Here is a 25,978-nt window from a genome sequence, read left to right as displayed (position 1 = left end):
GCTCCTGCCCCATAGGCTGATCCAGCCCTGGGGCTGCTGCTCCAGGGGCACCAAGGCTGACCATCAGCCCGCTGTTCCAGAGGCCTCAAGGGCTGCTGTGCTGCTGCTGCTCTAATCCCACTGCTAATCCTGGATGGGCGCTGACATCTGCTCCAGCTCTGCTGCTGCAGCTGGCTGAAGCCAAAAGTCAAGGAGGTCCTAGAAGATCATGAAATCTGTAACCTCCATGACAGAATTTATCCTCACTTAATAGTGTTCTTCTGAACAAACTTACCCTGGATACCAAATGATGATGCTATTCATCTCAGGAAGTCATGATATGATTGAAAATCCTCCAGTTCCAGAGATGAGGACTTGCACACCATAGCATTGTCTGGTGAAGAGGGAAGTGGAACCACCACAATCTCTTGTGGTAGCACATTTAACTGAATTTAAGGGTTCAGTTGCACCAGATCAAAGGGAGCTCCCTCAGCCTTGAGTTGTAGCACAGGTGACCCAGGTGGAGAGATCATTGGAGAAACAGGTGAACATACCCTGGACTTAGTGGATGATCAGAACCTGGCCCAATGAAGAAACTTGTAGAGATTCCAAGAAGGCCACTCTGGACTACACCATTGGTGCCCAACAGGAGCTAGGCTAGGAGGCATTGTCCCTGCTGTGGGGGCATTACCGATCCCAGTACTGATGGCGATGCTCAGGAAGTCTTGACCTCTGAGAGAAGTACTGCAATGGAGAATGAAACATTTCCACATTCAATCCTGAAGACCCTTCTGTAGTAGAAAGAGAGCCTGAGATGAGAGGCCTGTATAAGGCCTGAACTAAAAAGTCAGGCCCTACTGATATAAAGCAAAGTTAGCAAGAGCCTGTTACAAAGCAGATGCCTGTAGGCTCACTATCCGAGAACTAAGTATTCACATAAACACATTGCAAAACACCCCAATACAAGGTTATGGTATAAACACACTCCCCAAAGATGATACAAGAACACACTGACCCCTCCTAAAGATAAAGATGATGGATAGAGATGTTGCAATTGAACCAACATGGATAAGGTAAAGGATGATAACTAACCATGTCAGAACAGCAATATGTAACTTTTGCCTTATTCAGTGCACAGAATAGATAGTGCTCACTTAAAACAAAATACTGAAAAACTCATCATTATCTTCATAATTCAGTGTGCAGCCCATGTGTTATTTCCTAAATGCTATTCAAACCCTGCTCTAAAGACAGAATTATTAATTTCCTTATGGGCTTTTGTGTGGCACTTATTACTATAGCATCTGAGTGCTTCACAAGTTTTAATGAATTTATTTTCCCAATACCCCTCTGAGGTGAGGGGGTGGTTCCATCTCCATTTTACAGATGGGAAGCTGTGGGACAGAGATTAAGATAAAGTTTCCACTAATTTTGGGTGCCCAATATAATACATCTAGGACCTCATTTTTCAGGGTACTTGGTATTATATTGCACTTATATGTTCAAGGCCCAGCTCCACAGAGTTCAGTTGCAGCTGTGAATGCTCAGCATTGCAAATCAAGTCCTAGGTCTCAAGTTGGGCATCCAGAAAATGAGGAATACATAATTAGTGACCATTTATCAGCTAGAAACTCTTCCCCCAGTGGGAAAGTGTACTTAGTGATAGAAAAAGAGTGCTTGGCTGCCGCCTGGGCAATCAAGAACGTGTGGTACTACCTCCTAGGAAACAAGTTCACACTAGTTACTGATCATGCTCCCTTATGGTGGCTGAATGTGAGAGAGAAACCAGACATGAGATGGTACTTGTTGCTACAACCATGTATCTTTCAGATACAGTACTGAGCAGGAACCTTGCCTCACAACACCATTTTTTCTGTCCAGGGAGGTAGCCTATGCTAGCCAAGGTAGGGCTTCAGTCTTGCAAGGAAGATATGAAATGGGGTCCACCAAGCCCCATATTGAACAAAGAGCGGGGGAGGAGAGTCCCTCCTGTTTGCAAGCAAGCAGCTTGGAGCTTCCAGTCATGGAGGCAGGCACCCACTGCTGCAACCAATGAAAGAAATAGGCCTCCTGTAAAGGCAAGAGTGCAGAGAAGGAAGGGGAGGCAGAAAGGCCTGGGTACAAGGTGCTGAAAACCCTGCACCAGGCTGCCTTCAAACATATAGGCAACTGGAAGAGATGACAAGCCTAGGAACTGAAGGGCTGACAGACTCAAAGGAAGGTGAGGCTCCAAACACGGATCTCACTGGGAACAAACTAAGGGGCGCCCGTCAGATGAAGCTGAGGCCCCTTGTCATGGCCATAACAGTCAGCAACCATGGAGAACAATGATATAGAGAGAGAGAGAGTGATTTTGATAGGTGCTAACTGATTACTACATTTTTAATTATAAATGCAGATTTAAAAGGAAACCATCAACTTGAATCTAGTTAGATTAAAAAAAACCATGAGTTAAAAGTATTTTCAGGTACTACACTTGAGTCTCATAGTCAATTTCAGTGTTGTTGGTTTTTTTGTGTGTTTTTTTAATTTTCAAAATGTTTTTCTCTTCCCTGCTGCTGGGTGGAAATATTCATACAAACAAAAGGAAATTTTGTGCAAAGTACTGTCAAATGCACAAAATAAAACTGAAAATGTTAGTTTAAAATGCCCCTATGTAGGAAAAAAAGGATGAGACAAATAGTCTTTAGCAAAATTACTAAAATTGTGCAATTAGATCCCACAGACATTAAAGTAATTTTTCTTCCGGGGGGAAAAAAAGATAAACATCTGTAGAAGTTGAAAAACACAGATGTACTGACTGCATGCAGATGTAACAGCAGTGAGGATTTTAAAAGCTGCAAATCTGGATACTGTGTGCTTAATGTAATTTGAGCATTAAAATTTATGTTGGCATAGAGAAATCTTGTTTTGTTACTATATGGTTGACAAGATAACCTGTGAATACTCCCTTCCAACATTTTGTATCAAACCAGTATTTTTAAAGAAAAAAATATCAGTGAGTCTGATCAGATCAAGGATACTTCTGTACAGACATGTAGCACTAGAAGTCCTAAGTGGAGCACTTGTGAAAGGCGATGATGTGCTTGTCCACCATAAGCTAGACCTTATGAAAAACTTTTTAAAACTACAAATATTCAGTATTTGGGTATTCCTAAATTGATTCACATTGAGGATGTATCAGTTAAAGATTCAACTTTTAGTTTTGATTGCAAATGACCTGTTTTAAACATATTGCAGGCATATTGTATATTAACACCCTCTCACCCGCAATAAACAACCTTCTCTTACACTAACTAGAACTATTACAGTGTCTGATCCAAAGCAATATGAAGGTCAGTATTCCATAGACTTTGGTCAGCTCTGCAGCAGGCCCACAGTCATTTTTGCAACTTTCTATAACAAAGACTTGATAATGAGAGCCGTCTGGAGATTAAAAAGTAATCAGTATTTGTGTGTGGGGGGGGGTGGAATGCATTTTTCATTATATCTCTAAAATAAGTCATAATTAACACAGGTTTCAGAGTAGCAGCCGAGTTAGTCTGTATTCGCAAAAAGAAAAGGAGTACTTGTGGCACCTTAGAGACTAATTTATTTGAGCATAAGCTTTCGTGAGCTACAGCTCGCTTCATCAGATGCCTTCAGTGGAAAATACAGTGGGGAGATTTATATATACACACACACAGAGAACATGAAACAATGGGTTTTATCATACACACTGTAAGGAGAGTGATCATTGGACTTCTACATAGAGTGCTTCCGCTGACATGCACGGTCTGAAATTATGGAAAAGCAGCATCACTTGCCCCATAACCTCAGCCGTGCAGAACACAATGCCATCCACAGCCTCAGAAACAACTCTGACATCATAATCAAAAAGGCGGACAGAAGAGGTGCTGTCGTCATCATGAATAGGTCAGAATATGAACAAGAGGCTACTAGGCAACTCTCCAACACCACTTTCTACAAGCCATTACGCTCTGATCCCACTGAGGGTTACCAAAATAAACTACACCATTTGCTCAAGAAACTCCCTGAAAAAGCACAAGAACAAATCCGCACAGACACACCCCTGGAACCCCGACCTGGGGTATTCTATCTGCTACTCAAGATCCATAAACCTGGAAATCCTGCAGGCCCCATCATCTCGGGCATTGGCACCCTGACAGCAGGATTGTCTGGCTATGTAGACTCCCTCCTCAGGCGCTGCGCTACGCTACCAGCACTCCCAGCTATCTTCAAGACACCACTGACTTCCTGAGGAAACTACAATCCATCGGTGATCTTCCTAAAATCACTCTCCTGGCCACTATGGATGTAGAAGCCCTCTACACCAACATTCCACACAAAGATGGAATACAAGCCGTCAGGAACAGTATCCCCGATAATGTCATGGCTAACCTGGTGGCTGAACTTTGTGACTTTGTCCTCACCCATAACTATTTCACATTTGGGGACAATGTATACCTTCAAATCAGCGGCACTGCGGTGGGTACCTGCATGGCCCCACAGTATGTCAACATTTTTATGGCTGACTTAGAACAACGCTTCCTCAGCTCTCGTCCCCTAATGCCCCTACTCTACTTGCGCTACATTGATGACATCTTCATCATCTGGACCCATGGAAAAGAAGCCCTTGAGGAATTCCACCATGATTTCAACAATTTCCATCCCACCATCAACCTCAGCCTGGACCAGTCCACACAAGAGATCCACTTCCTGGACACTACGGTGCTAATAAGCAATGGTCACATAAAAACCACCCTATACCAGAAACCTACTGACCACTATTCCTGCCTACTTGCCTCCAGCTTTCACCCAGATCACACCACACGATCCATTGTCTACAGCCAAGCTCTACGATACAACTGCATTTGCTCCAACCCCTCAGACAGAGACAAACACCTACAAGATCTCTATCAAGCATTCTTACAACTACAATACCCACCTGCTGAAGTGAAGAAACAGATTGACAGAGCCAGAAGAGTACCCAGAAGTCACCTACTACAGGACAGGCCCAACAAAGAAAATAACAGAACACCACTAGCATCACCTTCAGCTCCCAACTAAAACCTCTCCAATGCATCATCAAGGATCTACAATCTATCCTAAAGGACGACCCATCACTCTCACGGATCTTGGGAGACAGGCCAGTCCTTGCTTACAGACAGCCCCCCAACCTGAAGCAAATACTCACCAGCAATCACACACCACACAACAGAACCACTAACCCAGAAACCTATCCTTGCAACAAAGCCCGTTGCCAACTCTGTCCACATATCTATTCAGGGGACACCATCATAGGGCCTAATCACATCAGTTACACTATCAGAGGCTTGTTCACCTGCGCATCTACCAATGTGATATATGCCATCATGTGCCAGCAATGCCCCTCTGCCATGTACATTGGTCAAATTCTACGTAAAAGAATAAATGGACACAAATCAGACGTCAAGAATTATAACATTCAAAAACCAGTCAGAGAACACTTCAATCTCTCTGGTCACTCAATTACAGACCTAAGAGTGGCTATTCTTCAACAAAAAAGCTTCAAAAACAGACTCCAAGGAGAGACTGCTGAATTGCAATTAATTTGCAAACTGGATACAATTAACTTAGGCTTGAATAGAGACTGGGAGCGGATGGGTCATTACAGAAAGTAAAACTATTTCTCCCCCCCCCCCCCCCCCCCCGGTTCCTCAGACATTCTTGTCAACTGCTGGAAATGTTCCACCTTGATTATCACCACAAAAGGTTTTCTTTTCCCCCCCCCACACTTCCTGCTGGTAATAGCTCATCTTAAGTGATCACTCTCCTTAGAGTGTGTATGATAAAACCCATTGTTTCGTGTTCTCTGTGTGTGTGTATATAAATCTCCCCACTGTATTTTCCACTGAATGCATCCGATGAAGTGATCTGTAGTTCACGAAAGCTTATACTGACATAAATTTGTTAGTCTCTAAGGTGGCACAAGTACTCCTTTTTTCTTTTTATAATTAACACAGGAAGTTATTAGCTTGATCATGTGATTTTTTTTTCCTCTGTATTTTAAGACCTCAGTATTATTTTCTGTTAAACTTGTTTAATTGAAGATAAACTGTATTTTTACTAGGATAATGCAGTCTTTTGTTACTGTCACAGCGTAATAACAAAAACCAGAATTTGCTACATGTAGCTAAAAAAAATTTGATTCAGATTTTGCAACTTGATACATTTTTGCTCCCTATCAATGTCTTGTGAAGCTTTGTTTTTCAACATGTCTGACTTTTAGCTTTTAAAGACACATTTTGCACACTTTTTCACACATGCAAATTATTCATTTTATACCTCTTACAGAGATGTCCAATTTTTTCCTCCTATAAGTATCTCATAATGCTCATTTTTGAAGAATTTATATCAGGACTTGATACCATTACAATATTTTCTTTCTGATTTATTTCTGCATTTTTGCTCCTTAGACTACATATTTGCAGCTTAAAAGTAAATGGGAAAATAAAGATTGTCACAACATTCAACAACTTTTGGATGAATTATTTAAAAAGAGGAAAAGTCCAAATTTGCTAAATTGTCCATGACCTTTTAGGTTGTTGGTCAAGACTGATGGAATGTTTCACTATCGAGAAGCCTGATCATGTAAAAACTTACGCAAATGAGTAATTTTGCTCAAATGAGTAAAGTTACTTATATGCATAAGTGTTTGTAGGATTGGACCTAAATATATGTATTTGACTAAAATGAGAATGAATATTTAAGTGACTGTCAAATAGTTTTGTCCTAAAATTTAGGTTTTATTTATAAATTTTATTTTGCTAATTAAGGCCCTGACCCTGCAACTGATTGTGCATGTGTGGTCCCCTGCTCCCTGTGTAGCCCTCTTGACTTCCATGGAGCTCTACACAGGTATCCACCTTTACCCATCTCATTGTGGGATCAAAATTATTGGCCTTGATCATCCCATGTGATCCATGAAGGTGGAACCTTACGCCCAAGCACAGTACAAATGAAGTCAGTTGGGCTCTCTATGGAGCCCAAGCAGGCAGCACTGCTAAGTATAGGCACTAGAAAGTGAAACTGGTCTGAAAGTAACTACAAACTGTATAAACTATGAGGAGTGCTTGTAGCACCTTAGAGACTAACAAATTTATTTGGGCATAAGCTTTCAGGGGCTAAAGCCCACTTCATCAGATGCATGGAGTGGAAAATAGAGTAGGAGGATATATTTAACAGTACATGAAAAGATGGGAGTTGCCTTACCAAATGGGGGGTCTGTTCTAACGAGACAATTAAATTAAAGTGGGCTATTATCAACAGGACGAAAAACCACTTTTGTAGTGGTAATCTTGTCAGTTGTTTGAAATGAGCCACCCTGATTACCATTACAAAAGTGGTTTTTCATCCTGTTGATAATAGCCTACTTTAATTGAATTGTCTCATTAGAACAGACCCCCCATTTGGTAAAAAAAACTCCCATTTTTTCATGTACTGCTAATATATATACATATATTTCCTCCTACTGTATTTTCCACTCCATGCATCTGATGAAGTGGGCTTTAGCCCACGAAAGCTTATGCCCAAATAAATTTGTTAGTCTCTAAAGTGCCCACACGTACTCATTGTTTTTCCTGATTCAGACTAACATGGTTACAACTCTGAAACCTACAAACTGTATGTTTCACTTAATCTACTGCACCCAAGATGGGAAACTGAAAGAGTAAACAGAATTTACGTACAGCCTATTTATTATGGCTAAATTACATTTTTCAAAATTATTTCCGAGTTAGAGGTTAAAATCAGTATTTTAAAATAACAAATTTCCCTACTACAATAATAACACAACAGATTGACCGACTGACTGACTAAAATATTTTTTTAAACTACTACAATATTATATAGCCTGCTTGCTAGTTGTTTTGTTTTCTCATTTCTCTCAGCTTGGAAAGCCAGGTAGAAAGTTTTACTTTTCTTCACATACTTTATACTCATATTTTGTCTCATGAACTAATACAATGCTGCAATGGGAGGTTGCAAATGGTGCAGGGGAATGTCTATGTGGTATATATATTTAAGTTTACAGTCCAATGTGGGTTTTAAATTAAAACAGTTTTCAGTTTTAGATCATGATAAAAATCTTCTAAAAGTTGGGTCCAAGGTGCCCAGACATAAAGAGCAAGGATTTTATTTTAAAATATGAAATAACTGCACTTGTCCCAAACACCAAAATCTTAATTGTGTGACAACAAAATTTTAAATTTGACATTGCTCAAACTAATTTGTAACCTACAACCTACGAAATGCAGTGCACAGAGGGTAATAGTTGTACATGTCTTGCTTTTTTCCCCAATGACATATTGATTTCTGAAGTCAAATGTCACAAAGGGAAGCAGCTATAAGAGAGGATTAGGTGGGATTGTGTGTAACATGCTAATGCAAGATTATAATGTCCCATAATAATAATTAATAGAATGACAATTGTAGCAATATATTATTGTTTTGCAGTGGCTGCTAAGGGTTTGGCAGAACCAAACTCTGAAGGTGGCATGGTTCTTGGAGGGTTAGGCACCGCGTTATTATTAAAGTGATGACGGTGAAATAATCTTAAACTACTAATCTCACAAATTTTAATGAGCAGTAAGGATGACACAGGGCAAGAAGCTCCAGTCCCCGTGCACAAGAACCAGAAATCGAACCCACCACGAAGTGTATTTTCAAACACAGAACTCGAAGTTTTCAAAAGCGATTGCAGGTGCCCAACGGGAGAGAAGAGGTTTGATTTTTCACAAGGGCTGAACAGTAGGTGCCCTCGGGAAAACCAAACCCGTGAGGGGTGCCGGAGGTTGGGCACCCAGGTGGGAGGCAACAAAAATCGTGAGTCATGGGGGAAGTGCCTACTTCTTTTCGCCCATCAAGTCGCTTGCTCACCCCGGCTTTAAGGAAGGGAGAGCTGCTGCAGTGCAATGTCAGATACCTACTGTGCCCTGAGACCAGGAGAGCCAGCAGCAGCAGCGCCACGCTCACAGCCTTCATCGCAGAGCAGCGCCGGCGGCTGTAACTCTCCCCGCGCCGGGGCCGCAACCTCCACCTGCCCCCGCCCCCAGCTTCAGGGCAGGGACGGGCTCCCCCAGGCCCCGCTTCCACACACCCAGGGCAGGGACAGGCCCCGCTTCTGGGGCAGCAGGGCCTGACGGCCGCCTCCAAGGGCCAAGCTCATCCACGCCCCCACCGGCTCAACGGGCGCCCGCGCGCAGCGCAAGCTCGGCCCCGATGCGGTTACTTAGCAACCGTGTCCCCACGAGCGGCCGATCCCCGCCTTCCGTTCCGTCTGACCTTCAACCCGGAAGTGAAATGTCAGTTCACGCGCTCGAAGCGAAGGGGCCGAGGGCAGGCAGGCAGCGGGGCGTGGTGGTGCCCGGGAGCGGCCTGCGGGACGCCCCTTGCCCTGCGAGGGGAGGAGCGGGGCGGCAGCAGCGGGGGGGGGTGGGGTGGTTGGGTGGAAGCCGCAATCCGTAACCCCGGTGTGGTTTTGGCTCGGACCCCCTCCTCCCAGAGCCCCGCCTGCTCGCTCTCTGCACAGAGCTGCTTCCCGTGGGGCTCGGGTGTGTGTCAAGTGCTGTGGCCTCTTCCCGCCCGCCGCCTCCTCCTCCTCGCGGGGGGGGGGGGCAGGGACAAGCTGCCCTCGGCATGTGAGCGCGACTCAGCGACGGAGAGGCGGGATCCTCCCCTCTCACAGCCACGCCTGGGGGCGCAGCAACAGGCCAGGGAAGGATGTTACACGGCATCTCCTCCCGCCTGTGAGCCACGTGTCGCACCAAAGCACAGCCGGCCGGGGGCTGGGCTGGGGTGGGGGGGGGGGGAGAAAGGGCTGCGATGTGCAGCCGAGTGGGGGAGGAAGGAGATTAGTCACAAAACAGCTGGGCAGAGAAGCCTCTCCTCGGGGGCTGGGGAGGGTGACTGTACGCCGGGGGCACCCCCAAATAGCAGTCAAGCGACCTCCCCCCCCTCACGGGCAGCCAGGGAGTCCCCCCCATATAAAGAAGGGCGCTTGGAGAAAGGGAGGGCATCTCCCTAGTCCTTCCCTGGAAAGAAGAGGCACCTCCCTACTGCTCCCCCATGGAGGGAACCACCCAAGTGTCGTCCCCCCCCCAAGAGGGGATTCCCTCTGGATGGATGGGGACGCCTCAGAGTCGCCTTGCCCGCAAGGAGGGAATCACCCCGCGGCGAGGGAGTCCACTCTGGCCTGAGCTGACTCGTGTGCCCGGCGCTGCCTCCGGCCTGTCCCTTTAAGGCCCCTCCCCTCGGCCGCGGCGCCGGAGCCCGTGCGCTGTGAGCGGCCCGGTGGGGCGGGGGCTGATGAGCGGCAGCTGCCGGAGCCAACGGGCTGCGGGGAGGGAGGCGGGCGCTGCGGGGTGTCGGGTTCGAGCGAGGCGTGACCCAGTTGACAGGCGCTGTGAGCCGCAGGGCAGGAGCGAGCCGTGCAGGGGGACGCAGGGGGCGGCCGCCGGGTCAGGGACTTCCACTCCCTTCCCCATCTCCGGCGAGCCTGGGGAACGTGCAGTTCAAAGCCGCCGCCAGCCACAGCACCATGTACCCCGGCAACAAGCGGAAAAAGCTCTGGAAGGAGGAGAAAGGTACCAGCCCCCTGCAGCCCGGTCTCAGCCGGGCAGGGCACCCCGCTTGCCCGCCCGCTGCGGGAGGTACGCCCTTCCCCTCTGCCCTATCTCTTGTCCTGCCCCCCGCCCTTGCCTAGTGGGCCAAGGTGCCGACCCCCTTGTCCTCCTGCTGGGCAGCGTAACCCTCCCCAGTAGGGCAGCTGGTAGGTCCTCTGGCCCCACTATCCTTCTTGCGGGGGGGGGCAGAGTGGACCTTCGTCTCTTCCTCCCCCGTCCCCCTGCTGCTATCTCGGTGGGACAGTGTCTCAACCCCGCCTTGCTGTACTCGGTTCTCCTGGGTTTTGAGCTACCCCCCTCCCCCCCCCCCCGTGGCTCTGAGGTGTGAGCTCCCTAGTTGCTCTTAATGCCTTGAATTTCTCTATCCTCTTCCACCATGTGCTGGAACTAGGGGTGCTGGGGATGCTTCCCCACCCCGTGGCTTGAAGTAGTAACAACAATACGTGGTTTCCATCAGCAGCACCCCCACTATAAGCATTGTTCCAGTACCCCTGTTTATGGGTCGTTTTCCCCTTCCCCCTGCTTTTCCCTGTGCTGCACCTTTCTCTGGGGTATATGTCTTTACTCCCAGTGTTTCTCTTTTCCAGCCACCCCCTGTGTGCCAGTCTAGCCATGAGCCTCCTTTCTTTTCTTTGATATATTTCTGCTATCTTTCTCAAACAATCAACCTTTTCTTGTATGATGACAGGTTTCAGAGTAGCAGACGTGTTAGTCTGTATTCGCAAAAAGAAAAGGAGTACTTGTGGCACCTTAGAGACTAACAAATTTATTAGAGCATAAGCTTTCGTGAGCTACAGCTCACTTCATCGGATGCATTTGGTGGCTTCCTCCCCCACTCGGCTGCACATCGCAGCCCTTTCTCCCCCCCCCCCCACCCCAGCCCAGCCCCCGGCCGGCTGTGCTTTGGTGCTGTAGCTCACGAAAGCTTATGCTCTAATAAATTTGTTAGTCTCTAAGGTGCCACAAGTACTCCTTTTCTTTCCTTGTATGTGACTTCTCCTTTTCCTTGCATTCTCTCAGTCCCTCTCTTTTCCTTTACATGACTGCAGATTCTCTCCCTTCCTAGACTCTTATTCAAACCTAATCTTTCTCCAAAGAGGCTATTCCGATCAGCTTAAACAAATATTTGTATTTTGTGTCTTTACAACAAAACTTGTTTTGTTGGTTTTTTACATAGGGATGACATGTCAGATAACTGTGTGCTACTATGGGGAAAAACATGAATAAAAGTAGAGTGTTTCTTGCTACCCTTACCCCTCTTATTTTCTAGATCTAGGTAGGACAACACATCTGCAATGCTACTCATCACAAAACAGACATAGAATAGAGAGAAAAGGAGTACTTGTGGCACCTTAGAGACTAACAAATTTATTAGAGCATAAGCTTTCATGAGCTACAGCTCACTTGTTAGTCTCTAAGGTGCCACAAGTACTCCTTTTCTTTTTGTGAATACAGACTAACACGGCTGCTACTCTGAAACCTGTCAGAATAGAGAGAGAAATCTGAAACAAGTTAAACTGCCCAAAAGCACAATAATTTTTTTTTTTAAAGTAGCTGGGGGAGGTTGGCGGGGAAAAGAGAGGAATACGTAGAAACGGCAAACTGAACACTTAAATGTGTTGAACGGAGACCTTTTGAAACCAAATCTAACTTTAATTTTCACAAACTTATTTTTATCAAATGCTAGTTTTTGATTCAGAGGCCATTTAAAATGGAAGAAGAGAAAAAAGTGTTCAACTGGAAAAATATAGGTGAAATATTTCCTCTATAAACTACTCGGTAGAAAAAGTAAACATTCCATACAATGTATGTAAAAAGACAGAACTAAAACTGATTCTACTGCGATAAAGTTAGTCATATGAAAGATGGGTATGTTTCAGGTAGGTGAGAAATAAAACTATATAAGATACTAAATGAAGTGTTTAATCCAAACATAACTCCACTACTTTAACTTGCATGACTTTTTATTGTTGTGTTTAATTATTGAACACGGATTGTAGCTTAAATAAAACTTATTGATCTTCTTGGCATGAACCTTGCAATAGCAGCTAAGTGAAATCTTCATAGTAGAAAACAGCTGAGTTAGAAAACTCCCTCCTGTGAAAAATGTTCCCTTTTTAGTAAGGGAACTGACTTTTAGAACTGGATCCTACCTTCAGAACTCTGTCATCAATCTCAGAGGAAAGTTGTTTTTTTGTTTTTGTTTTCTTAATTGGAAAAAGAACAACTTGTCCACAAACACTGAATAGCCATCAAGCTGATCTTGCAATTTTGGTCTTATTGTATTTACTGTTTTGAAGACCATCCAAACATACACAGAATAATAGAAACAGTACAAAATCCTGTTACCAATATCCTCTAATATAAATTAGTTCAGTTGTTTATCCCGGAAACGCTTGTGTTGACCTTCTGTTTAGTGTTCACATAAAATGAAAAACTACACTCTTAAACAGCAAACAAGTATGACTGACAATGTAAAATATTGTTCTCTTTCTCATGTTTTGTTACTGTTTCTTCTACCATAGGATTCCTATAATTTATTAGCAGTAAGGTGGTACCTGGAGGCCAGGGCCTTGTGCTAGATGCTGCATGAACATAACAGACAGCTGCTACTTGAGAGAGAAGACTAAGTCTAAACATAACTCTATGGGGCGGGGGGAAGAGCAAAACAAATACATAATCAATCTGCCTGAGATTTTTATGTTTCACTTAAATGTACAAGAAGTTATTTATGTGGCATGGGATCTACAGGCAAAAACAACTTTCTTGAGCTGAGATTTTTATCTTACATGCTTGATGCTATTGTTCCTACTTGCAGTGGATAAAATGACAGTCAAATTGTGATGGGCACTTTTAATTTTGAGCTCCCTTCTATTGATGAATATTCAGTATCTTAAATATATGATCAAGCAATACTAACTTCCTGCAGAAATGTTAACGGAACACACTTGGTTTACTTAGGGGCATGTGTGGAGGGGAGAGATTTATAAAACTTAAAACCTATGAATGCTTTCTCCCATCCAACAGAGAGAAGAAATAGGGGCTTCACATTTGTAGGCAATTACTGTACCAAAGTTGATAGATGATTCCTAAGCATGAGCAGCATTCTAATAGGAATCTCAGCACCTTTCTACCTCTGGCATTTGTCAGGGGAGCTTCTCATCAAGGGTGTACTGTATATCCAGGATTTGGTGGTGAGGGATGCTCCTACTTCATCATTTCTATTGAGACTGTCCATTAATGTCTAGTAAATGTCCTTAAGCCTTGATTAATATCTCTCTCTCTCTCTCTCTCTCTTTTTTTGTAACTATGTTGGTCCTGGAATATGAGGATATGAGAGAGACTGGGTGGGTGAGTTGATGAAAGAGACAAGCTTTTGAGCTTACATACCTGAAGAAGAGCTCTGTGGAGCTCGAAAGCTTGTTTCCTTTGCTAACAGAAATTGGTCCAATAAAAGACGTTACCTCATCCACCCTGTCTCTCATTGGATTACTAAATGTCAATATTGCAATGTCTTTATTGTAGATGCCTAGCTTCTGGATTCTTTTTTTCCCCTGGTTGTCTTCCTACCAGGTGAATACCTGTAGTGCCTGTCTGTGGCTGCTAAGCATTCACAAACTGCAGCAGTGTGAAATTGCTTTTTTTCTTTCTGTTTCACTCTTTACCTGGATCCTACAATTTCACACAAGAGCCGGCTCTATGCAAACTGAGGAAAATAACACTTCATTGATTCACATTTGAAAGGTGATATTTGCAGCTATGGATATTAGAGACCTTTCTGAGAGCTTAATTTTAACAGAAACTGATAGTTTAGGACTATGTTGCTCCACACGAGTAAATTTCAAGCCCTGCAAGTAATAAAGATATAGAAGAATTTTGTTCCTTAAAGGCAACAAATTGACTTGTACCCTTTTCACTAAAATTCAGTGGAAGTCTGTTTGCTTGTCTATCCTGCAGTTCTGAAGTTTTGAGTATGTCTATAGTACCAGTTGATCTCTGCAGTTTCAGGTTCATCTTTCGGTAGTACCTGTAGCACACGTGAAACGTTTGTATTCTGTGTTCTCGAGGATTAAACAATTGAATTACATTGAAATTTTATTGAATAATAATCTAATGACATGGATTTTTTTTAATTTTATTTCTAAAGGTCCAATTAAGGTATGCAATCATTATGTATTTTTTCCAATCCTCCAGGTTAAGTTGGATTAAAAAAGTATTGCAATGTAAAAATGTTTAGAATAAGGAGGAGTCTCCTTTTATACTGAGAAGTCAAACTTTGATTATTAGACTTCACAGTTTTGTAAATTCTACTTAAACACTGGTTTCTTTCAGGTGATAGAAATTTCTATCTGAGCAGCAGCCTCTCCATCCTGCTGAATCAGTGTGCCCCAAACATGATCTGAAAACACAATTTTTAGATGGAGAGTAACTCCTTCCCCATGTCTGTCTAGTCCTGGGCCTTGGCTAAGAGCAGCACATATAATATTGGACTAAAAGAAAAAGAGTACTTGTGGCACCTTAGCGACTAACAAATTTATTAGAGCATAAGCTTTCGTGAGCTACAGCTCACTTCATCGGATGCATTTGGTGGAAAAACAACCACCAAGTGCATCTGATGAAGTGAGCTGTAGCTTACGAAAGCTTATGCTCAAATAAATTTGTTAGTCTCTAAGGTGCCACAAGTACTCCTTTTCTTTTTGCGAATACAGACTAACACGGCTGCTACTCTGAAACCTGTCAATATTGGACTAAGATCTCAAGAAGGAAAAAACATTTGGCTGCTTCTGATAATGTTAAACATATTTGTATGTGAAAGTGAACTAAATGCTTTTAGATAAACTTAATTTGTATTACGTAGTTCACTTGTTAGTATACCCAAATTATGCTTGTATGGAAAATGACTGCCAGAGGCTAGACTTGAATACAAGAGTACTGGTGTGCTCCACAGTATTGTGCCACTTTCTTCTTATGGAAGGGACAATTTATATAATGCAATAAGAAGAAAGGGGGTTAAAAATCTTATAATAACGTTTTATATAGATGAAATGGCTTCCCCCACAAAATTGGGATTTATTATGCCAATAGAATACACAGAGGTTGAGATTTCATCATCTGCCTTTCCTGTCACCCATATGACTTTGGCATATGGGTTGGAATAGCAGCTGCAGCCCGCCCTTTTCATTTGGATGGAGTATACTCACTGAAGTTTTTAAAACTCAGGGACTTGGGATGGCACTTCTGGCCCTTCCCCTTTGTTGTCATGCATGCCTTTCAGAATCCTCAGTTAATATGTCATGAATACTAGTATTGGAACCTAAGATGGATGTTAGCCTGATATTAATAGAGATCAACAGAACACTGGATCCTGAGAGGACCAAAGGTCTAATCTGTGTTTCTAATGCATATTGTGGTGATAAGCAGGTATCTCAGGATAATATATTCATACAACACTAAATGGATAACAAAGATTTTAACAGTGAAGTATAGTCTGGGGTTTTTGTGTCAAGTTATGGCTGACTTATTCCAGTTGTTATAATCACCGCTAAAAACATTCTCAGTCTTTTGTTAAACCCACAGAAAAAGGAAAACAATTAAAGTGTTTGAAACTTAAAGAAGTAATGCTTTCATTTTAATAATTGCCCTCTTCCTTTAGCTGTATAGAATCTTTTTTTAAATAAGGGAAAAACCCTGTTTTGATGATCTTTTTAGATTGTATGAATTGTCCTTTTTTAAGGTGAGGGTGTTATAAATCCAACCTGTTTCTTTTAAGACAAAACAAAATGAATTCCCATAAGAATAATAGCAAAAATAGGAAATGTGGCTTTTGTCTCTGATGCTCTCTTGCTTGCGACCTAGCTGTTGGAGAAGTACAGGGAAAGCACATGGGTTTATCCGTCACAGCAAGACTTGGAAAACAGTTACCAACAGCAGGCTGTTTTTAGGCATTACTTTTAGCTTCCCTTTCTGGTCACAGGTTTACTACAGCAGGGTTGCAAATAGTGGAATTATCTTGTCTGTCTAAGCCAGGCTATCTTTTTGCCTTTTGTTCAATAAAATAGGAAAGAGGATAAATGAGGTGGGGATGGAAAATGACAAGGAGGGGATGGTGTCAGGAACCTAACTTTCCAGGTGGTGGTCACGATTTATCTAATGCTGGTGAAGGTGGTGATTACTGATGAAGAGAAGCTGGGTAAGGTGTAAAGCCAGAAAATTTGCCACAGAAAAAGGCTGCAGGGGCAGAATCTTCAGTCACTCTTTCAGCACAGAGATGGGGGTGGGAGGAAACCCAAGGGGGAGCAAAAACTGTGAGATCCTGTCCTTGATGAAGGGGTTAACCCAGAGGAGTTGCAGGGAAGAAAGTTTGTGGAAGGTAAAGTAGGCAGAAGCTCAGGGAAAGAGCAGCAATGTTTGAGACCATGTAGTCCTTGGCTGCTGAGTATAGGGCCTCTGGGATGGAACCGGGAGTAAGGATGGACCCAGATACATCTACCAGTCACTGGGAAGCGGGGCAGGACTGTTGAATGTGCCATACAGACAGCTGGTTTGGTGAGATTTTGATACCCTGAAAGGGGGGACAATACAGTGACCTAGCTGGAGGGCTGAGTCCTAGAGAAAACACCCAGAGTCCTGGAGAGCGAGAGGGGCCGTAGGGTGAGAGGGACAGAAGGGGTGCTAATCCAGATGCGAGCTGATTTCCACATCACCCACAAAGGAGCGTCCCCAGCAGTGAGTGTACCCATCACAACTAGCCTTCCTATCTCTGGCTCTTGTTTGCTTTTTACAAACCATTTAAGTAATGGGCTGTTGTTTTGGACAGCTGTAAGATACAGACCACTCCACCTAAAACCTCCGTCAAGAAGCTAATGGAAGATGTGCGCAACCCAAGAATGGAGGTCAGACTTCTAGTTCAGTGTATCAACTGACCAGGTGGAGGACATCTTAGGGCTTACACAGGCATTTTAGTTCATGCTGAGTTGATGCGTACTAGTTGGTACGCAATATGTAATCTGCAGTAATAGTGTGCAAACGAGATAACGGTGTCATGTTTCAATGCACATGATTGTGTACATGTGACGGGACTTGTGTGTGTGGTTTGGCATTTCAGGCGGTTATCACATGATCCTTTGCTTCATTGCTGAACTGTGTTTATTCTGGCACTTTGTTCACAGTGCATTGTGGAATACATAGTGGAAGCCAGTAGAATTCTAGGAGTTGGGGGTCAAACTCTGAAAATCCCATGATTCCTTGCCCTCTGTCCTGTGATTACTTTCTATCTGTGTGGGCTAGCACCATTTGTTGAATTTCTGTTGGCCATCCTGGATGCAATAATGCTCTGTGCCACAGTGCTGGCAATCATGAATACACAGAGACTGCTTGCACTTTGGTTGAGTTCTCAGCATTGGGTGGCTTTGGCTTTCAATCACTGAGCAGCTGATGTGGCTACAACATCTGCAGCAGCAGAGAGAGAGAAAGAGGAGGAGGAGGATATGAAGCAACTGGTACTACATGAGCTGTTCCTGGAACACAGTACAGAGTTGTTTCTGGGCTAGGGGAAAACAGAATCAATGGGTGGGAAAGCATCAAGTGGTGGTGGTGGTTTGCAGACCTGGGATGACCAGCAATGGTGACAGAATTTCAGGATGGTGAAGGCAACCATTTTTTGAAATCTGTGCTGAACTTGGAACTGTGGAGAGAGCATACCGCCTTGTGGAATCCCATGCTTGTTAAGAAAATAAGTTGCTGTTGCCATCTGGCAGCTGGCCACCCCTGACTGTTACTGGTCTGTATCTAACCAATTTGGCTTGGGAAGATTGGCTGTTGGGGGTGGGAGGTCTTTCTCATGCAGCTATGTGCTATTATGCAGGAGGTATTGTGTGCTGGGTTACAAAGCTTCATAATGCTTAGGAGATTATTGATGTCTTTGCACATTCGGCGTTCCAGAATAGTATTAGACCCCTCGGTCCCGTCATTTGCTTCCTACACCAAATTTTGGAGTTGATAAACAGAGAGAGGGCTATTTCTCCAAGGCCTGCTTGTCCACCAGAGCAGGTTCACAAACATAAATGCAAGGTGGTCTGGAAAGGTCCATGATGTTAGGATCTTTTAGAATCACTCCTGTTCACCTTAATGAATCACACTGCTCCTGAGGGCAAACTCCCCATGGACATTAATGGTGTGGAGATGGAGCTTATTTTTTTTATTTCCCAAGCTAATGAAGCCATTTACAGGGCACTTGGACAGAAGAAAGGAGCTGTTCAACTATTGCTTTAGTAGTTGCAGAATGATTGTGGAGTGTGCATTTGCCCATTAGAAAGTGAGACAGCACTATCTTATGACTAGGTTAGATGTTGCAAAATGACACTGGCCTACGACTATAGTTGCATGTTTGTTGCACAATATGGTGAGAGTAAGGGAGAAAGTTTTATGGGTTGGAGGCTGAGATGCAGATATTTGCTCAACACCATGAGTGGCCAGCAAGGCATCCACTGCGAAATATAAACCACCCGGGCAATACAGTCAGGGATGCCTCTTGTTTTTACTTTGAGTCTGGTGCCTGAAAATGTGCAGCTGTCATCCCTGAGAAGGTAGAGGTGGGAGATGATTTTTATGGGAAGAGATGTTATGGTACTCTTCATGCTGTGTATGCTTCTGAGTTAAAACAAACACACACCTTTGCCCTTCCCCCAACCTGATTCTGCTCTTAAGTTAAAAGAAAAGGAGTACTTGTGGCACCTTAGAGTAACAAATTTATTTGAGCATAAGCTTTCGTGAGCTACAGCTCACTTCATTGGATTCATTCAGTGGAAAATACAGTGGGGAGATGATTTATATACACAGAGAACATGAAACAATGGGTGTTATCATTCACACTGTAAAGTGAGCTGTAGCTCACGAAAGCTTATGCTCAAATAAATTTGTTAGTCTCTAAGGTGCCACAAGTCCTCCTTTTCTTTTTACTGTAAGGAGAGTGATCACTTAAGATGAGCTATTACCAGCAAAGGGGGGGGGAGGGAAGAAAGGCCATTTCCAGCAGTTGACAAGAAAGTCTGAGGAAATCTGTGTGTGTGTGTGGGGGGGGGGGACGACACATGGGGAAATAGTTTTACTTTGTGTAATGACCCATCCACTCCCAGTCTCTATTCAAGCCTAAGTTAATTGTATCCAGTTTGCAAATTAATTCCAATTCAGCAGTCTCTCGTTGGAGTCTGTTTTTGAAGTTTTTTTGTTGAAGGATAGCCACCCTCAGGTCTGTAATCGAGTGACCAGAGAGATTGAAGTGTTCTCCAATTGGTTTTTGAATGTTATAATTCTTGATATCTGATTTGTGTCCACTTATTCTTTTACGTAGAGACTGTCCAGGTTGACCAATGTCCATGACAGAGGGGCATTGCTGGCACATGATGGCATATCACATTGGTAGATGCGCAGGTGAATGAGCCTCTGATAGCGTGGCTGATGTGATTAGGTGTCCCCTGAATAGATCTGTGTACAGAGTTGGCAATGGGCTTTGTTGCAAGGATAGGTTCCTGGGTTAGTGGTTCTGTTGTGTGATTGCTGGTGAGTATTTGCTTCATATTTGGGGGGGCTATCTGTAAGCAAGGACTGGCCTGTCTCCCAAGATCCGTGAAAGTGATGGGTCGTCCTTCAGGATAGGTTGTAGATCCTTGATGATGCGTTGGAGAGGTTTTAGTTGTGGGCTGAAGGTGATGGCTAGTGGCGTTCTGTTATTTTCTTTGTTGGGCCTCTCCTGTAGTAGGTGACTTCTGGGTACTCTTCTGGCTCTGTCAATCTGTTTCTTCACTTCAGCAGGTGGGTATTGTAGTTGTAAGAATGCTTGATAGAGATTTTGTAGGTGTTTGCCTCTGTCTGAGGGGTTGGAGCAAATGCGGTTGTATCGTAGAGCTTGGCTGTAGACAGTGGATTGTGTGGTGTGATCTGGGTGAGAGCTGGAATAGAGACTGGGAGTGGATGGGTCATTACACGAAGTAAAACTATTTCCCCATGTTATTTCCCCCCCCCCCCCACACACACACACACTGTTCCTCAGACATTCTTGTCAACTGCTGGAAATGGCCCACCTTGATTATCATCACAAAAGGGTTTCTTTTCTCTCCCCACCCCCCACCCCCCGGTATTAGCTCATCTTAAGTGATCACTCTCGTTACAGTGTGTATGATAACACCCATTGTTTCATGTTCTCTGTGTATATAAATCATCTCCCCACTGAATGCATCCGATGAAGTGAGCTGTAGCTCATGAAAGCTTATGCTCAAATAAATTTGTTAGTCTCTAAGGTGCCACAAGTACTCCTTTTCTTTTTGCGAATACAGACTAACACGGCTACTACTCTAAAACCTGCTGTTAAGTTGAATTTTTTTGTGCCATGCATTGCAGAAGCTTTGACTTTTTTTAAATGGTTTTATTGTCAGCTTATGCCAGTAAATAACAACCAAAAATAAAACGTATAAACATTACAAACTCTGCTTTTAGTGATTAAAACATGGAGGAGAACAAAGGAGAGACAAGATGATGGTGATCAACAGATGGTTCAGCCGGTGGTGCTAGAAGGAGGGCTTTGGAATGTTTGACCACTGGGAGGCATCCTTGGACAGAGGACTGTTCTCAGGGGAAATAGACTTCTGGGATGGAGGTTGGCACATTTGATTAAAAGAGCTTTAAACTAGGAATTCAGGGGAGACTGTTTAGATATGCTCATGTAATCTGCATGCCTGATTCTGATATTGAGGGGGAGGGAAAATCAAGTCAGAGCGGATACAACAATGGAAAAGAGAACAGCAGTGGCTAGGAGAATGGACGTCACCAATACCAATGACACTCTTTCCTCTTGAACAGTCAGGTGATGCTGGCTGTAGAATAATTGTGCTTAATTGGGTGGAGGAATCTGGGTGAAGACAAGCAGAAACAACTAAGATGTCTATACACCAATTCAGAAGTCTGGGTAACAAAATGGAGGGACTAGAACTACTGGTACAGGAAGTGAAATCGATGATATAGGGGTAACAGAAATCTGGTGAAACAGTAGTCATGATTGGAGTACAGGTATTGAAGGGTATATGCTGTTTGGGAAAGGGGGAAATAAAGGTAAAGATGGTGGAGCAGCATTGTATGTTAATGATGAGGTAGACTTTTAAAGAAGTTAGAAGTGATGGTATGGATGAAATAGAATCTGTTGGGTCAAAATCACATTGTGGGAGGGGAAGCTTAGAGAGGCGCAGGTAGGGTGGCCTTTTGGTCCCGCCAACTGCACCCCCAGCACCAGCCAAGGTCCTGGGCCACATGCTGCTGCTGCCCTTCCCCAGCACCTGCAGTGCCTCCAGGCAGGCCCTGCCCAAGTTTTAGTCATGGGTATTTTTAGTAAGTCATGGACAGGTCACGGGCCGTACATTTTTATTTACTGCCCGTGACCTGTCTGTGACTCTTACTAAAACGTAGCCTTACTTATCAGTGCTGAATTGAGTGGAAGAATTACTTCTCATGTCTTGCTTACAGCACTCCTGCTTATATATCCCAGAATGATGTTGACTCATGCAACAGTATTATATTGTTGCATCGTATTTAGTTTGTGATCCACTATAACTGCCAGGTTCTTTTCTATAGTATTCCTTCCCAGGTGGTCTTATTTTGTATTTGTGCAGTTGATTATTCCTTCCTAAGTGGGGTATTTTGCATTGTCCTTTTCTAATTTCATCCTATTGATTTCAGACCAATTCTTCTGTTTATCAAGATCAACTGGAATTCTAATCCTGTCCTCCAAAGAACTCAGAATCCCTCCCATCTTGGTATTGTCTACAAAATTTGTGTACTCTATATGCCATTATTGAAATCATTTATGAAGATATTGAATAGAACCAGATTTGGTACACCTTCTTGCAGGATCCTACTTGATATGACCTTCCAGCTCAATTGCAAACCATTAATAACTACTGAGTATGGTTTCCCAATCAGTTGTGCACCCACCTTATAATAGGTTGTTTTTGACCAGTGTTTCCCAAATGGGGGGGGTCCCAACCCAAAAGGGGGTCACAAGGCTATTGTATAGGGATCGGGAGATCACAAAAAAAAATTGCCAGTGGGAGGAGGAAGGGGAGTAGAGCAGCCACCCAGCTCTGAAGGCAGCGCCGATGCCAGCAACAGTGCAGAAACAAGGGTGGCAATACCATGAGTAAAAAGAAAAGGAGTACTTGTGGCACCTTAGAGACTAACAAATTTATTAGAGCATAAGCTTTCGTGAGCTACAGCTCACTTCATCGGATGCATTCCGATCTCTAAGGTGCCACAAGTACTCCTTTTCTTTTTGCGAATACAGACTAACACGGCTGCTACTCTGAAAAAAAATACCATAAGTGTGCTCCTGTAAGTATGTACAGTAATTTGCTAGCACTTTTTTTTGGCGGGGGGGGGGTCGCCTTGGTTGAGGCAATACTACTTTAGTTAGTTTTATGAAAAGGTTTGTGTGAGACTGTATCAAAAGACTTTTTGAAGACGAGGAATATCCCATCTACTGCTTCCCCCTATCATGAGCTAATTCCATTTAAACTAAATGGAAGGATAAATAAAAATGTCTGCAGCTAGGGTCCTTGAATGCAAGGGGAAACATAATTTTTTTTAAGGGAGTTAGGAAAGTTGACTGGACTGAAACTCAGAAATCTGAATGTTTAGGAGGGTTGTAATTATTTTCTGCAACTTTGACTCTGATCTGGAGCCTGCATCTCAAGAAATGGGGGGAAGAATCTGTACACAAGGATTGAAGACCAAATTGGATGAACAAACATCTCACAGATGAAGAGAAGGCAGAAAGCCTAGAAGGGATGGATCAGCAAGGAAAGCTGTTTCTTAGAGGTCAAGAAATATAGGGAGAGGAGTGAAAACTGTCAAAAGCTAAGCAGCTGGCCCATGCAAAGGAAATTAAAACGAGCAGGAAAAAGTTCTTTCGCCATATAAATACAAAAACAAGGAAAGAAGTGGGTCTGTTAAGCACCAGGGGGCGGGCTAGATATGGCCCCAAACCTAAACAAATACTTTATTCTTATTTAGAAACTGAGGCAGTGACGAGGTTGGAGGCAGTGTCAGGATGGTCAATGGGAACAAGGATATGGAAGTAGAAATTACTATATCTCAGGTGATCTTAATGGGACCTGCAACAGGGAGGCCCATTGGTGGTTCACTATTCTGGATCAGCAACTCTTTTCAGGCGTGACGAACTTATTACACCTAACACTGTTGTCATGATACATATTCAACAGGTGCCATGTAATAGATCATTGGAAAACTACCTCACTGATTGATGTTCGTGTGTGATATATGTACAGGGTATGCACAAAGTTTAAGTATGTTCTAGAATTGTTTTTGTAATGTGTTATGCAAGCAATGTATAAGCACTGTCTGCTTAGACAAAGCAATGTGTTTGTCTGCAGCGTTATTATCGGGCAGAGACAATGAAGATACACTTACATAAAAGATAAACAAAGCAATCAAACTAGTGAGTGAGGAAGATAGCCTGGTCACTAAAGACAGAGGGTCTGAACCTCAAATGATAAGCAATTGAATCAACTGATTGTATACAATATTGCTGTATTATAAATGTATCGAGTAAGGCCTTTTTATGAAAGTCTGTGACAAACTGGTGATTGATATAATTGTGAAGTGTATACATTAACACTGTAAGAGGAATTATGGAGTCTCGCTGACATTATGCTTTAAAGTTTGTGACCAAACATGGGAAAAACAGGTTCTCTCCCAGGCAGGAGGGAAGGCAGCTATCTGTCTATATGCAATATAACTTAAGCAGTGTGGAATCAAAACAATGGGAGCTCAATTTACAATACAAATCAGCAGGGGGATGGAAAGCCCATGACAGGAAGGGAAGAACACCAGGAAGCCTTCCTGGCTCTTGAAATGGACAGTGAACTCTGAAGTGTTATTAAGGGGCCAGAAAGACATTTGAATTGTTCATTGCTTTGGGGGGATTGAAGGGACCAAAGCTCTTGAAATCACAGAATGTCGGGCCCTTCAACCAAAGAAGATGAGGTCTCTGGAAGCTAAATTTTTTTGGTAAGAAATCTGCTTAGGCAAAGGTGGTAACTTGTTGAAAAGAAGTTTTAGTCTCAGACTATTTTTACTTTTGTTGGCTAGTAACCCTTTCTATCTTGGTATCATTTACACCTATGACTTATTTGTATAATAAACTTTAAACCAAATCAGAGTTGTGATTGAAATGAGTGTGTCAAATCTTAAATCAATGAGCTGCAATATATTGTCTCTTTTTAAAGGAGCAATGAACTTAACTTCTGTAGTGTTCAGTTAGAGGTCTGGACACTGCAGGGAGTCATCTCTGGGGAACTCGGGAGTTGGGGGTTATTATTTTGTTACCTGCAAGGCAAGGTTTAGGCTGTCAGAGTCCTGAAGAGTTTGCTGGCAAAGTAGCCAAGCTGATAAGTCAAGGAGTTGTCTCACAGCTTGGCAGTAGCAAAACTCTCACTTACTGAGACTGAGAGGAGAAAAAGATATTTTGTATTTGGTTTTGTATTTGTATGTGTAGAGGCTTGTAGGGGCTTTGTACTGGGAGAGAAGTTGAGCCCTGATTAGGGCACGGGGCTGCTTTGAGTAAGGGTCCTATAAAGGTAGCCAGCCAGTCTGCCACAGACAGTGGCACTGGAACCAGCAAACAGAGCTGTAAACAGGGGATTTTGTTTTGGGGTTTGTTTTTGCTATGGGTGCTGGTGTTTTGGTGTGGTTTGTTTCCCAGATTAACAGGATTTAGGTGGGAAGGCGATGACAGATACAGAGGCAGCAGTGGGAGTGACCCAAGTAGTGGAAGACACCAATGAAGATGACTGGATGTGGAAGCTGCCGGGTGTACATGATCCTGGAGGGAGTACCTGGAAAGAGTTTCGTCTGCATGAAGTGCCGTCTGAGAGAGCTGATGCCAGAAAAGATCCGAGGATTGGAGATGCAGGTGGAAAGTCCGGTTGAGTTTAGAAGGGGGTTCTAGTAGATTATGGAGCAAAGACATGAGGCGACTGAAGGAAAAAGCTCAGCTTTGCAGATGGAAGCAGGACCAAAGAACTCTGAGGGGAGACAGCAGGGTGAAGAAAATGGACAGAGGAAGCATGTGACCAAGAGAACCTGGCAGAGGAGAAGATGGGCTAGTGAAGGAGAAATAGAGCTCAAGAACAGGTTTGTAGAGTTGGAAAATGAAGAAGGGGCTCAGCAGGTGGTCACTGAAGGTGGAAGGGCAAGGAAGAAGAGAAGAGTGGCTAGCCCTATAGGAAAAGGGGAAGAGTCAATGGAGACTACACCAAATATGAGCCCCA

General features: G+C 43.5%; 2 protein-coding genes across 6 annotated transcripts in view; one reads left to right on the top strand and one right to left on the bottom strand.

The window, feature by feature from the left end:
* Positions 1-10,241, bottom strand: part of SEL1L2 (SEL1L2 adaptor subunit of ERAD E3 ligase) — an 84,792-nt gene extending 74,551 nt beyond the window's left edge. The window contains exon 1 of one of the 2 annotated variants that reach the window (XM_043512078.1): positions 8,949-10,241. In XM_043512078.1, the coding sequence (XP_043368013.1) occupies positions 8,949-9,003 (55 nt within the window). In that variant the 5' untranslated portion in view covers positions 9,004-10,241. The remainder of the gene's footprint in view (positions 1-8,948) is intronic. The other variant, XM_043512082.1, reaches the window with a different exon arrangement.
* Positions 10,242-10,282: 41 nt separating this feature from the next.
* MACROD2 (mono-ADP ribosylhydrolase 2) overlaps positions 10,283-25,978 on the top strand; it is a 1,347,099-nt gene continuing 1,331,403 nt past the window's right edge. The window contains exon 1 of one of the 4 annotated variants that reach the window (XM_038394327.2): positions 10,283-10,604. In XM_038394327.2, the coding sequence (XP_038250255.1) occupies positions 10,559-10,604 (46 nt within the window). In that variant the 5' untranslated portion in view covers positions 10,283-10,558. Of the gene's footprint in view, positions 10,671-25,978 lie in introns of all 4 variants that reach the window. The other 3 variants (XM_043512065.1, XM_043512066.1, XM_038394325.2) reach the window with 3 other exon arrangements.

The sequence above is a fragment of the Dermochelys coriacea genome, chromosome 3 (assembly GCF_009764565.3).
Source record: "Dermochelys coriacea isolate rDerCor1 chromosome 3, rDerCor1.pri.v4, whole genome shotgun sequence".
NCBI classification, from domain to species: domain Eukaryota; kingdom Metazoa; phylum Chordata; order Testudines; family Dermochelyidae; genus Dermochelys; species Dermochelys coriacea.
The sequence above is the reverse complement of the archived record's forward strand: the minus strand, read 5'-3'. Positions and strand labels throughout refer to the sequence as shown.